The 14855-nt window shown below is 34.6% G+C and overlaps 1 protein-coding gene and 1 long non-coding RNA gene across 3 annotated transcripts; both read right to left on the reverse strand.

Annotated features, from left to right (window-relative positions):
• Positions 1-651: 651 nt before the first annotated feature.
• Positions 652-10505, reverse strand: LOC127128398 (protein FLX-like 2). Of its 2 annotated transcripts, none has more exons than XM_051057650.1 (5): positions 10338-10505; positions 9650-10220; positions 2458-2600; positions 2260-2357; positions 652-1407 (listed from the first exon to the last, which is right to left on the reverse strand). In XM_051057650.1, the coding sequence occupies exons 2-5, from the start codon at positions 10216-10218 to the stop codon at positions 922-924; spliced, it is 1296 nt and encodes a 431-aa protein (XP_050913607.1). In that variant the 5' UTR covers positions 10219-10220; positions 10338-10505; the 3' UTR covers positions 652-921. The 2 variants fall into 2 exon arrangements, with proteins under 2 accessions (XP_050913607.1, XP_050913606.1); XM_051057649.1 differs by having other exon boundaries at positions 9650-10226.
• Positions 10506-11806: 1301 nt separating this feature from the next.
• Positions 11807-14280, reverse strand: LOC127128399 (uncharacterized). The gene is made up of 5 exons (XR_007805888.1): positions 13884-14280; positions 13580-13713; positions 13426-13501; positions 12983-13016; positions 11807-12110 (listed from the first exon to the last, which is right to left on the reverse strand). It is a non-coding gene; the product is annotated as an uncharacterized LOC127128399 (long non-coding RNA).
• Positions 14281-14855: the final 575 nt, after the last annotated feature.

The following is a 14855-nucleotide window of genomic DNA, read 5'->3' on the forward strand; positions in this document are numbered from 1 at the left end:
AGGAAACTACAGACTGAAAGGAAACACATTTTGGTTGTGAATGTTCTCTTAATATAGGACAGTGGGGTCATGTGATTCAAACAACATGTTCTCTTAGTTGGAATTTGGATCATAATTCAAAACAACAACACATGAAACAATACTTGGAACAGAATGGAATTTACACTGCCTCCAATTTCAATTCATTATAGTGACATGCTGCATGCACACTGCACATAGTAATGAGGAGTCATACTCAACCCATCAACAAAACTATACACTACCACAAATTGAAAGATTCTTACAATGAACAACTTGTTATAGCTACACTACCTTTTTGTCCCTATACTTTAAAGAAGCAATACAAGAAGACAAATGGAGACATGGGAGGGTCACATGGGGTGATTAAATTTAAACCATGCACTATCTTAGTATTGAAGTAAAGCAAGTTGAAACCATAAGATTTATTTCTCAAGAATTTTATTGAAGAAAAGCTTTAAATAATTACAAGCTCCTTCATACACCAACTGATTAAGTAACAATAGTATCAAAATCTTATAGGAGTCTAGTTGGAAGGTAAAATTACTTGACTTGCATAAGATCAATCATTTTCTTTAATATAGGAGATGGATATAGCTTATGAAGTTAAAAAATTAAAAGCTAAAAGGAAGATTAAGCAATAGATAGGTGTTGCTTGCTTCACACAGATAAAAAGATAGATGTTCATTGATACTTTGATACACATTAATTCTAAAGCAAATATATGCTGTAAGAATGCATTTCTCAATGACTATACTAATACATTTTTCTCGGTGGCATAAGGTAAAGACGGTCAGACTTTCGTGAGATTCACTTTCAGGTAGGGATTAATCAAAAGCTCTACCCATTCAGATTCTATCCACCAACTTCAATCCGCCATATATATATGATTGGGATGGAAGCTCATCTCCTGGCAGGGTTTACACCTCGGGTGGCATCGTATCCACCACCACCCACATTACGAGCAGGCGGTGTTGCAGACCCGTAAGGCATGTTGTTCACAGTTGCAACTTGTCCCTGTGGACCAGCACCACCTCTTGATTGTGCATCATAGCCAGCTGCTCTTGATGGATCATAAGCAGGTCCTCTCTGTATTTCATAACCAGAACCTCTCTGTGGATCATAACCAGTTCTCTGAGCATCAAACACTTGTCCTCTCGTTGCATCGTAAGCAGATCCTCTAAATGCATCGTAACCAGTCAACCTTTGCGGGTCGTAAGTAGAACCATTCTGTGTGCCGTAAGTAGGCCCTGCAGATGCAATGTAACCAGGCCCTCCTCTGGTGACCTCATAACCAGTCCCTGCAGAAGCTGGACCAGGTTGAGCTCCAGCAGGAGTAGTTGTAGCATTGCCGCCACCACTACTGGCAGTAGGGAGAGAACCACGTCCCTGTCAAAAAAATAAAAAAGACGCAAGACGAGCATTAATATTCAAAATTCACATGGAAGATAAAGCATATAGCCCTCCTAAATGGTAGTTCTGGCAGCACAATAAAAGCTCTGCTACATTATACTTCTATCACTGGATTTTTTAGCAAACAATAACAAAGCAGTTGAACATACAACTTCTATTATGCACATCTAAATTTCCTCCAAATCAGGTTTATTTTTCTCTGCACATGCAAGAAATAGATCCTGTATTGTCATCAAGCAAACCAACACAGCAGATGTTAACAATGGACATAACTCTATAGATACCTCTGATATAACTACAGATTTTTAAATTCTTTATCTAGGTAACCAACACAACTCTTATATGTTAAATTTGCACGTTCAGAATGGTGAAAAGTAAATACTAGTAAGTGCCTATACTACACAAATCAGATAAATGTTAAATCTTGTGTTATAAATCAGATCAAAGTCTGTTGAACACAGGTATTCTCCAGATTCTAGGAGACATAAACAAAACTACTGCTAAGCACTTGGATATTTAAGAAAAATTCATCAGGTTGTATTTAAAGTATTATAATCCTAGCAACATATCATTACTAGTTGACAGAAGACCAGAGACATGTAGTTCTTATTATCAACTTGTAATGAATGTACAGATATGCTACATTTCATTGGATAGATTTTATAAAAATAACTAAATAAGTCAACACAAGCAAAAACTAATCCAGACATTAATCGTTATCAAAGAAACTTCAGGAATTAATAAGTTAATAAATATAGATAACGGACTATAATGATGCACTCCCGCAAGGAAACTTAAAACAACATAACACATGGGGTCATCACACACCTGTGCAACGGCATAACCATCTTCATATGCATTTTGTCCCACAGGAAGACCAGAAGCCTCTTTATTATTAGTTCCAGAGGTGCCACCATATGGCCCACCTAAATTTTATTGCACGCCATGATCAATCCACAAAACATGAAAAACTGAAGACTAAGGACTCTTAACGTAGAAAACACAGATAACATAGGAGATACATACTACTTCGATCAACGTTAGCCGTGTTTGTAAGCTCTGCTCGAAGCTTCTCCACTTCCCTACTCATAGAAACATAGTTCTTTTCCATCACCTGAAGTGACTCAAGGTGGTCATTGTATAATTTCTTTTCATAGTCATAAGTGGCCCTGCATGACCAGAACAACAGAATATCAGGGGCACTAAACATGGTATTCTGATGCTACACTAGCAAGATGTAACGAAAGAGAGAATAGAAGTAATGGGCTGGTTCAGGGTTAACTTGGGTGAATCCCAGGTGGAAATTGGTGGATTGATAGTTCACTAGGTGAATGTGATGTACGGATCAATTGGAAATCATGGATTGGATTGAAGGGTCAGATTGGTGGCCTTTTGGATGCTAGATAGAATGGGCATATGGACATGAAGAATGGAAGATTGGCCAATAAACCAAAATACAGACTCATAGCTGCTAGACCTGTTTTTGACTTTTAAGCCTAACATTTCCAACCACCTAAACTGAACCAATCAGGCCTGCATAAAAAATAGAAGAATAGGATGATGCCCTGGTATTACAGGCCGAGTCTTATTCCCCCCTGGCTATCGAATCGCTAAGAAAATCTGTAGATTTTGGATTGAAGAGACTCCCATGAGTTTGAATGACTAAGAAAATGAAATAGCTCAGAATACAAACTGCACGAGGAGGAATCTTTCAAAAACTTGGTATAGTTCAAACAAAATGACCATGGGTCTTGACTCATAATACAGAGATTCCAACTTCAGAAGTCAAGAGAGCAGATTCTATACCCATGAAATTAGGATTTCGAGGTCAACAGTTTCTAGGATATAATCAAGCTGAAGAAAGCTACCAGGTTTAAGTGGAATGTTAATGACAGCAGATATAATCATTTCTGAGCAACTTAAAAGAAAGATATAATCAGTTCTGAGAAATTGATGCATTTTGGAGGAAAGAAAAATTATATATGGAAATTACAATTACGGGGATTTCTGGAAAATATTGGTTAACCAGTTAAGCAGACAGAACAGGATAATTAAACATTGTAGCTCAGAGCACAGGTCTACACCACTGTAGGACAAAGGTAAAGACAACACTGTCGAAAAAAGGCAACTAGGCATCAAATGAGGGTTTGATTGCAACAGACCAAAAATGGTTTCTATTGATAAATCTGAACATCTAGGGGGAGAGAGGAAATTACTACAACTATTGCTATAAACCTTATAACTCAACTTACTAGAATGAAGAACAACTCCTATTCGTATAAGAGTTCAGTGATGTAGAGGAGAACCCGTGTGTAAAAGCTAAGCTAATAAAAAGGGAAAGCCCCTACTTTAAATTTAAAAAAAAAAAAAAAAAATTAGTGCCCCAATGATATGGGATCCATACACATGAATAGAGTTAGTAAGGCTGGAAAGAACATTCATACTAAATAAAATAAAATAAAAACCTGGCTCTAAGAACACTTAATGTGGATATTCCATTCCTAAAATCTAAACTGAAGACTTCAACAGATATAGTCTAAACTTTGGAAGCATGAACAAAGGGACCCTGTACAGATATCACATTCTCAGTCCCACGTCACAGATTCTCTCAAGTCTACTAACTACATAGCAGTTAGCAGTCCGAACTCAAAGGAAAAGTGGACATTGAAATAAGACATGATTACACTTAACTAGTGTTGTTGATGGCGGATGGCGGTCCATGGCGGAGAGCCAAAATCCAGCCATATAGCTGATTATGGCGGAAAGCCCCACAATATCGACCGATATTTACCATTGCGGCGAGTCCAAAAACCGCCATGTATATCAGTCATAGTGACCATGGCTCCGCAATTTGGTAACACTGCACTTAACTACCATAAACTATAATCCTGGATGTCTATTATGAATGTCCCATCTAAGCAAGTTTCGGTAGTAGAACTAGACAATAAAACCTTTCTTTGGAAAGGAGGAGGATGCTTGAGAACAAAATAACAGTAATAATAATAATAATAATAATAATAATAATAATAATGTCTCAGCATAAAAGAAATGGACGGGAATATATTGGGGGGCCAAAGCCCCCTCTCATCATGATTAATGAGGTGCCACATGCAAGTGATGGCCTCCTCAATTTTCTCCCGCTCCATCCAAAAAATAAATCCTTCATAAGTTTGTAGAACCCCCTAGTAATTCTACCATGTAAAAGTGAGCACAGCAGGATTTTAAAGTAAGGGGGCATTCATAATATTTCTTATTTGTGATGTGACAATAGCTTCTGATATCAGTCAGTGATTTCAAATTAGTTTTTGTTGGAATTTCCGCCTTCATTGCGGTCCGCCCCGCCCCTAGTTGCCTAAATTGCAGCATTTGGCTTGCCTTCATTGCAGTCTCCAACACCTTCATTATTGTGTTTGGTTTGAAGGGGTGGATTTAGTCTCACATTGCTTAGAGAAATGGTTTGTGTTATGTTTATAAGCGGAGGCAATTCTCATTCCTCACCTTACAAGCCTAACACACGCATTTTAAGATGGTATCAGAGTCTATCCTAGATCACTTGTTGGGCTTCCCGCTTCCTCCACGCTTCGGCCTCATTGAGGCTCGGGCATGAGGGGGGTCTTGATATTTCCGCTTTCATTGCGGTCCGTCCCTAATCGCCTAAATTGCGGCATTTGGCTTGCCTTCATTGCAGCCTCCAACACCTTCATTGTGTTTGGTTTGAAGGGTGGATTTAGTCCCACATTGCTTAGAGATATGGTATGTATTAGGTTTATAAGTAGGGGCAATTCTCACCTTACAAGCCAGTTTTGTAAGGTTGAGTTACGCCTAACCACAATTTTAAGAGTTTTGGATATATTCAGTGTCTCGAATAATCCAGATGCTTACAGAACAAATCCTTCACAATATTTTTCCCGTACATAGAATGCATACAAGTAATTTCAAAGTCAATTCTTTTCTTCATTACCCAATATGAGCAAGTAAAAGAAAATAAGAAATAATATATCAATGTTGCCCTTACACTCACATCCCAACATTTAACTCATCTAGTTATTATTCCCTGTATCCCTCAAAGAAAGATAAAGATAAATGCTACAGAATGCATTCAACTACAGCTAAACTTGCTACATCTTCATACATTACCAACAAAAAATTGCCTTCAACTAAACAGGTGGACATATCACACAGAAATTGCATCTCAAAATACAAATTTCAGATACTGGAAGATAGGAAGCAATGCTTCTACAATGACATTTAATCATAGTTAGCTTGAACACATCATACATAGAAATATGGGTATGCATTGGGCCGCAACAGGCATTATGGTCCCCACACAATATTTTTCAATATTCCCCTTCAGAACAAGGAACTCTAAAGGTTTGGAGATACAAGGATGATAGAGTTGGTAATGAGGAAGAGGTACATTTAAGAGGCGAAGCCGGTGACAAGAGATGCAAGAGTTTCAAGATAAGCCATAAAGAATAAAACCTAAACATAAAATAAATCCACATTGTTACAACCACAACAGCCGCAATGCCTGTAATCAAAGCGGACGCAACCGCAACTGTGATCATATTCACAACTGCAACCGCAATTTGAAACCGTGCAATCTCGCACGTTTGACATTAATATAACAATATTTTCTTTAAGGCGAAACTAGTATGCAACACACAGGATAGGATATTCAGAACAATGTATGTCTATTGAGAGAATCTGATAACCATGCATTGCAGCACATGTAATAACAATAAGAAATATGAAAACTAATCATAGATGATAACCTAAAATATACTAAGGTTGAAAACTAATCATAGGTTGAAAACTAATCATAGGGGAAAAACAATATATTGTAACATATGAGGAGAAAAATCAGAGAGCTAGGCTAGTGAGTCATAACCAATAAAAATCATTGCCAGAATGACCATCAATGGAAAAAGAAGTCGTCCCTAATATGACTCATGTGGAAAAAGAGTTGCCACAGAAATGATTGCCGGTGGGAATAAAAGCCTTTGATATGATCAGTTAGTAAGAAAAGAATTGCATGACAAACACCAAAAAAGAAGCAAGACTATAACAATAGCAAGTCATGTTTCGGAGTTGCAATATAACCAATTCATGACAAATCTTGCTAGAGGAGACAGAAATTGAGCTTAAAAATGGTTGTTTGCAAAAGAAATTGTGTCAGCATGTTCCAGAACACAGAAAAGGGTTGGATCTAGAACCAGATTGCACGGCAACCTTCGTGTGTAAAACAGTGCTGAAAAGTTCGCCAGACGCACCACCACGAGCAGCATAGGCGGTGACTGAATTTTGAAATTGTGTCATTATGGAGGCATGTGTGATCGTCTCTCAGAACAGAAGGAAGTTTTGGGACGACGTAGATCGGTACACGGTGTTTCAAATGTCGGTGGACCCAAGAAAACCACACCATAAAGTGCTCTAGCACCGCTGCGGACGGTGGCTGGCCACTACGATGGTTCCTGGAGATGACAGTGATAGTGGTTGTTGAAGGTGATTGCAGCTAAGGAGCCGGAAAACATTCTGAAACTTATAACTGACAGCGGAATAGTAACAGGTCAGAGGATCGAGCCACTTAACATGTTGAAGTTATGGGATTTTAGATAAAAGGAGAAGAGAAATAATAAGAAATACATTTATAGTGAAACATGTTTCATATTGACTTGATAGTTGGTACTAAAGACCAAACACTAATCCATATTTATAGAAATACATAGACTCAATCTTAAATAAATTGGGGAAATCATGAACGAAAACTAAGAAAAAATATCAAAATTAATCCTAGGAGATAACCCAAGATATTTTAACAAAATATCAAGATATTATGAGATATCATTTTATATTCTAACAACGGGTAAGGTATATTTATACAGCTGATCCATTTTTCCCTTTATTACATGATAACAAGATTTTCTCTAAGGTGAATCTAGTACGATGATTGAGTATACAATGGGGGCATCCATACGATTTAGGTAACGTTGTCAAGAAAATCTAGTGACTATGCATTTTACCCACTAAACCAAGCTTAAATAAAATGCAAAGCAAAAAAGTACCTGCAATGCTGATACTCTCGTCAGAGACAGTCAGACTGAGAATTTCTGATGACTAGTCAAGTAAGATAAAACATTATATAAAAAAAATTAAAATAAAATAAAAAATTTGCAGCCAAGTGCAAACGGCTCACTCAACCCAACATGAGGAAAAATGTAAATATGGAATGAAGTTTGAAAAAAATAATACTAGACACCACCCTACTAGTACTAGTATTTGACTAAAGAACACACCAAAGATGGTTCATGGTTGCCATTGAATAATATGAAGATCTACAACAACAACAACAACAACCAAGCCTTATCCCACTAAGTGGGGAAATAATATGAAGATCTAAATGGAAGAAATAGTAAAGCCATTTTTAAAAAACTAAACCTTCTATAATTATCCTAAATGAAGAATTAATCCTAACCCTATCAGAACTGAGTGATGTAGAGACTAACCCTCTTCTAAAAGCTAGCAAAGAAAATGGAGAGCCTCGGCTTTAGGTGAGAACTATAACAAATAATGCACAATAGATACAGGATTCAGGCCCGTGCATCAAGCTAGTCAAATTGGAAAGAACTTTCACACCAACATTAAACATATCAGACTCTAACACATTGATGTCAAAGATTCTACTCCTAAGTCATACAAGCCATATTAATAGCAGTTACCCCACTGTTATAACACCCTTGCTTCTGCATCACATAGACATCCTAGTATTAACTACTGCTAAGCAGTGTACCCACAGAAAAACTGTACATTGAAAAAATACATGATAACACTTAACCGACAACAATCCAAGCACAGAACCATAAAATTCTAGATCAAGAAATACCAAGTATTAAATGACTCTAGTATTGACAACCAGTAAATCACAGACCGACTTATTCAATATCTAGTACCATCTCTGGAATCTTTTTGCTTAGGTTATGCTTGATATTTGTGAGGAATTGAAGGATGGTAACAGATTGGCAAAAGAAAAGTTCCAGATAATCATACCCATCATAACAGTCAGAAGGATAAAAAAGCATCATGAAAATAAAAGCACTTCATGCTAACTAAAATCATAAATAAGAGAACTGCAATAACAGACAACGCATTAGAGGTTTTTCCCTCCTATTTAATGGAAAAACAAATTTAATTAGACTGCTATTTAATGGAAAAACAAATTTAATATTAAGGGTCTGTTTGTTTGTGCCTCTTTAAAAGGGAAGTACAACCTGTGGCATTGGTAAGAATTCCTCTAAAACAGATGATATTAAGGGCCTGTTTGTTTGTGCCTCTTTAAAAGAAAAAACAACCTGTGGCATGGTAAGAATTCCTCTAAAACAGATAATACTAAGGGCCTATTTGTTTGAACTTCTTTAAAAGAAAAAGTGCTTCTTAATATTTAATTAAAAGTAGGGAGGTCTATGAACCTTCAGCATATTATTAGTGTTAATCATATATATGGTAGTCAGGATTGTGCTTTAGATCAATCATCAATCATATATTAAAACCTCATAAGCCTGAAAAAAATTAAAACTCCCTAGATTTCAGTCCCTATAAATTCTACCCTGCAAAAGTGGGCAGAGCAGGAGGATCATTGCTTGTCGTTCAAATTGGTTTAGTGATATTCATCTTCTCCAGCAACCCTGATTTGTCCAATCTCAACTCTTCTAAGAATCAAAGAATTCACAATGTTTCCACTAAATTTAATAAATTGTATGCAACGCAAGTAATTCCTAAGTTTAATTCTTTTCTTGAATCAACATTCAACATGTTAAGCTTGATGATATTAAGCCCCCTATCCCATACCCATATGCAACATAGATGAAAGGCCAAAAATTTGAAAGATGTGTACCATAAGAGATAGAGAAGGGCCAAAATGGGGAGAGGATGGGAGGATTTGCTGGGTTGAGAGGTTAGATAAGCTAAAAGAGATAGCTTATAAGTTGAAACCAGTTTCTGTTCTTCAAATTTGTCAGAAACTATCTAATTTAACTTCTCCTTAAACACCTATATAAGCTTCTAAGAACGAAAACCTATAAACTTATTTCAATTGAAAAATTCCTAGAAATTAGAAATCAACCCAATCTAGGCTTTAGTTGGTGAATCTACTAAAAGAACTGTGTAACTATGCACATAACCTGTTAAGATAAAAATCAAAACAAAAGGTGCAAAAGATTACCTGCAATGCTGATAATCTTGTCTGAGACGCTCAAGCTCTGATATGAGAGCGGGAATCTGCTGCACATCAACATGAACCCTCTGAATCTCCTGATTCAAATGTTGAGCTTTTGCCATAAGCTCCTCCCTGGCAACCACCAAACTCTGAGCCTCCCCACGCGCCTTCTGCAACTCAATCTTCAACGGCTCCACCGCCTTTAACTCCGCCTCCATCTTCGCAATCTTATCAACCACAGACCGCATCTGCTGCTCCCTCTCCGCCTTAAGAGACCCAACATGCGCGTGCAACATCTGCAGCTCATGCTGCGCCCCAGCAAGCTCCTGTCTCAGAACCCCATGCGTAGCAGCCAGCCTCTGATTCTCAGTGGCCAGCCTCTGCATTTCGCCGTGCTGCGACGCGAGTTTCTGCTCCATCATCTGAGGCGGCGGCATGAGATCGAATGGAGGTGGCAGGGCGTGGTGGTGCATTGCGGGACCCAGTTGGTCGTGGTGGAGCATGGCGGGACCTGGTGGAAGTGGATGCGGCCGCCGTAAATGCTGTGGCGGTGGCATGCGGCCTTTGCTTCCCATACCTGAAACTAAAGACGATGCGAGAGTTGTGAAATTAGGGCAAAAAAGGGGGAAGAATAGGAAATTTTGAAATCGTGAAATGGAAGTGATGAAGGAAGAGAAAGAGGATTGATTGATACCGTGGGAGTGTGGATCGATTGGAAGAATTGAAAACCCTAATTTGAAGTGAAAGTTGAAGAATGAAGAGGACGTAGATTGTTTTTGTTGTTACACTCCAACAAGTCACGCAGGTTGACAGCGTTTGGATCCTTTCACTGCTCGTCGTACCTCAACCTTATATTATGCATCAAATAAAAACTTAATTTTGATTTATTTTTTTTAATTATTCTTTTTTTTATATAATAACTACGTATAGAAAATATTTTTTTATATAAACGCATATTTGTTTATAGAAAATTATATTAGAAAAATCAATATGTTGATTTTTTTATAAATAATTCAATTATTTTATAAGAGAGAATAGAATTTTAAAATATCTATTCAATCTTCTTTAATAAGTTTTTTTAATTTTTTTTACATATTTAAAAATAAATTATCGATAAATTTTTATTATTCAATATTTGGATCATCAGGAAAGTTGTTTTCGTTTATAATAATAATATTTTTTTTCTATATATAAAAATATTTTAATCAATAATATATTTTTTCTCGTATATAAACATTATTTTTATTTTGATATTATTTATCAAAATATTTGAATTAATAGTAAAGTTGTTCCCGTATATAAAAATATTTGAACTAATAGTAAAGTTGTTCCCGTATATAAAAATATTTGAATCAATAAAATATTTTTTTTGTATATATATATTATTTTTGTTTTGACAGTATTTAATAAAAATATTTGAACCAATAGTAAAGTTGTTCCCGTTTATAACTATAATAATGTTTATAAAAATATTTTGACCAATAATAAATATATTTATCATCGTTTATGTAATTATACGTCATATTGATATAAATAATAAAAATCAAACATTTCATTTAAAATTCTTTTTTTTAAGGTCTAATCAATTTTTTAAAAAAAAATCAAATACATTAAAATCAAGATTACACATTTAAAATTTATTTTGATTATTTTATATAAAAAGTAAAGATGCACTTAACATGATAACAATGGTAGAAGCAATTAATAACAATTGTAGAAGTCGTTTAATCGAAAAAGCAGTAGCAAACTTTCAAATAAAATTATCATCTGAAAGTGAAGTATCAACCTAGTATTCTTGAGTACATGTTGTATTAATTATCATATACATATTCATGTTATTCAATTAACCAACAATAATAAAATACAATTACTATAAAAAATCAACCATCCAAAACTACAACTTAGGCATCTAATCACATGTTTAATCTAATATAATATATCTTATTGGGTAACATTCAATATTCTTGATGCAGCTGAGATAATATCAGGAGCCAGTTTCAAATTCTCAAAAGCATTTGTAGAAACAATTACATCAGTGTTAGTGAAATTACTGTATAATTTTAACAAACACTTGGTGGACATACTTGAAACTTGACTAAATCAACAATAAACTCAAAAAGAAAGGAAAAGAAAAACATCGTAAGCTCTTTTCAGCAAATTCAATAGGTGTAGTAATACCAATGAATTAGTGAAATAAATATGGTTACAATTATATCCCATAATTCAGACTTGTTATACACAATAGAATCCCTACATCCAACCTCTGATTAAGTCTTTTTCAGAAATTTGAATATGTAGTATGGAGAGAGAGCTTGTTAAACATGCAAATTCCAGTAGATAATGTAGAATTGATACATATCAGCCACATCAACATAACAAGTGCGAAAAGAAATCAAATCCAATGAGTATCAATGTTTTAGCGCAAATAAAAACATCAGTATTATACAAACAATCAGACCCTCCACATCTGCATAACCAAATTACATCAGTGTTAGTAGTGGAAACAAAAGTAAATGTACAACTTACTTAAGCACTTATTTACAACATCTAATTTTCTTCATAATTTTCTATTATTTACCGTACTTTATTTTAACCATTTTTCTAACTATTTTAACCAAGCTTTGAGACTGTAGTCTTTAAAGAAAAATGAAAAGTTTTAAAAAATGCTAAATTTGAATTTCAAATTGGTGGATAGAAAGAGAATGAAAGGGAAGTGAAAAAATAAATGAATAAATGTAATGAGTACCAATGCATATCATAAGTATTAACATGAAATACTTTTAAATATGAAAGAAAAGAAATCAAAATATGGGGAAAAGATCTTTGAATCAGATAGGAAGAAAAAAAATTGTGGGATTTTGGCATGTATAGCAGGAAGAGGATTTGCTTGCAGGATGAATCAAAGTATGGTGTTTGCAGGATGTCTTTACCCCCGTTTTCCATATTTTTTCAGAAAAACAATTGTATTACTATATTTCTCAAATTCCTATCAATTTCAAAAGGAATCGTTAGCTCAAAAACAGAAATCAATATATGATCAAATACATAGCCAATAATTAAATTGTAAAACAGAATTGATATCTACAAAATTGGAACAATCAACACAACCTATTTTCTACAAAGAAGAACACAAATATTGAAAGTTATTTACATTTCAAGAAGGAAAATAAAGGTAATTACAACTTTTGTTTCAATGGAGGAAACATCAAACATTTTATACATCCCAATGCATGATATTCAAAGGAATCACCTCCGGTACAAAGTCATCACCTTTACAACAAATAACAAAAATAAAATTGACAAAGGAAAAAAAACAAAAGAGAGAGAATGGAGATTTACCAATTTTCGGTGGTAAATTTGTATTATCACATACCTAAAAAAAAGACAAATAGAATTTAGATTAATTACACCAAGTAAGAAAGAAAAATCATTGGTTTTTCAAGCATTAACCAATGTTTCTTGATGCATATGTTATAGCACATGATTCAATCACTAAAAATAGTCAATAACTCAATATTAACATTATCTTCTTCAAAGCGTATGTTAGAATCAATATCTGAGATACCATCATCCAATAATTTCTAAGTATATTACTATCTCCTGCCAACATGTCCAAATAAACTCCTACAAAAGTTATCTTTTTCACATCCATATAACCTGCTTTTTCAATTGATATTTAGACTGTGAAAAAGTCAGGTTTTAAGAGATGATAGACAAAAGAAGTTTTTCATCATGCATATTTAAAAATTTCCCTAAATACTTGTCTTTTTAACACAGCTTACCTGGTCAATTATCCCAGAGAAAAATACATACTCAATCTAAGTTCTCTATTCCATTAAATCTTGTCGTGAAATGAATCTACAGTTGACATATCTTCCATTTAGTACAACGTAATTTGATTTAGAAGTGCAAAAGAGTGATGGAATACAAATTGACCTATCAAGAAAAACTTTATATCTTATTTATCATCAGATCCACAACCATTAGAACTATTCTTCCATGATAATTTGTTGTCGACCATACTGGCTTGTCCTAAGACTTTTATTGTGGACCATACCGACATTCAAAACCTAAACAGATCAAATAATACATAAATATGATTATTAAAATCGTTTTCTTATATAAAAAAATCATTTAAAAAACCTAAACATAGGGTTTAAGGTTGAATAAGTTAATAATAAAACCTAAACTGAGAAAGCCACACATAAATCATTTCGAATCGGACCATCACCACACTCACCGCATGAAACATGTTGCCGCCACCATAGATCTACCATCGAAAAACTTTGAATCATAGATCTTTATAAATCCTCCCAAAACCCTATAGTCTTGGTTCAAGAAAAGGAAAAGAGAAGAAAGAAGAAGCGAAAGAGACAAGCAACGGAAGAGAGAAGAAAAAAGAAGAGGAAGAGAGAGGAAACAAGAGAGAATATAGCAGAAGAGGAAGAAATGAGAGAGAAGGATGAGAGATTGAAAGGCATAAGGATTTCTGTTGCATAGAGATAGCAGATAAGAAGGAGAGAGAAATGAAAAAAAGTTTTGGAAAGTGACTTATTGAGAGTGAAATGTAGTACAAAAAGTTGAATAAATTTTGTTGGTTTTCAACCAAATGAGAGCAAAACTGGTTACTAAACCAAAATAATAGGCATAAAATTGTATAACCAAATTAAAAACCAGTTTCAAGGGCTACTTTGGTTGGAAAAAGTAAATTTTGGACCTAAATTGTCCCTAGTTTGGGGATGTGGCAAAATTATAAGTAAGGGTAAAGATGAGTTTTCCATAATGTCAAAATTTACTATATTATAGATAAAGATTGATGGCTATTAGGCATTGCAACCTGGTAGGGAGGGGACAAATTTTATCTTTTTTGTATTCAAACTTCAATCCCTAATAAATATTCATTCATTACCTCAAATCTAAATAAAGATAATTACTTTACCCTAAAATTTGTCTCGAATAGGTTTAGGTATCTCTGTCTCGTCTCATCCTAGCATATGGATCAATTTTTTTAATTTAAAATAGTTTATTTGCTCAAACTCGTAATATATTCAAAAATATAACAAATATTAAAAATAATAATTAACAAAATCTTTTAAAAAAATAATCAAAAGGGTTTGGCCTAAAAGAGAAACCAGTTACATAAAAACAACACGGAGGTGGTAGTCCCAACAACATCATTCGAAAGAAATGCAATAGATCATAAGAATAATCT

The sequence above is a fragment of the Lathyrus oleraceus genome, chromosome 3, assembly GCF_024323335.1.
Source record: "Lathyrus oleraceus cultivar Zhongwan6 chromosome 3, CAAS_Psat_ZW6_1.0, whole genome shotgun sequence".
NCBI classification, from domain to species: Eukaryota; Viridiplantae; Streptophyta; class Magnoliopsida; order Fabales; family Fabaceae; genus Lathyrus; species Lathyrus oleraceus.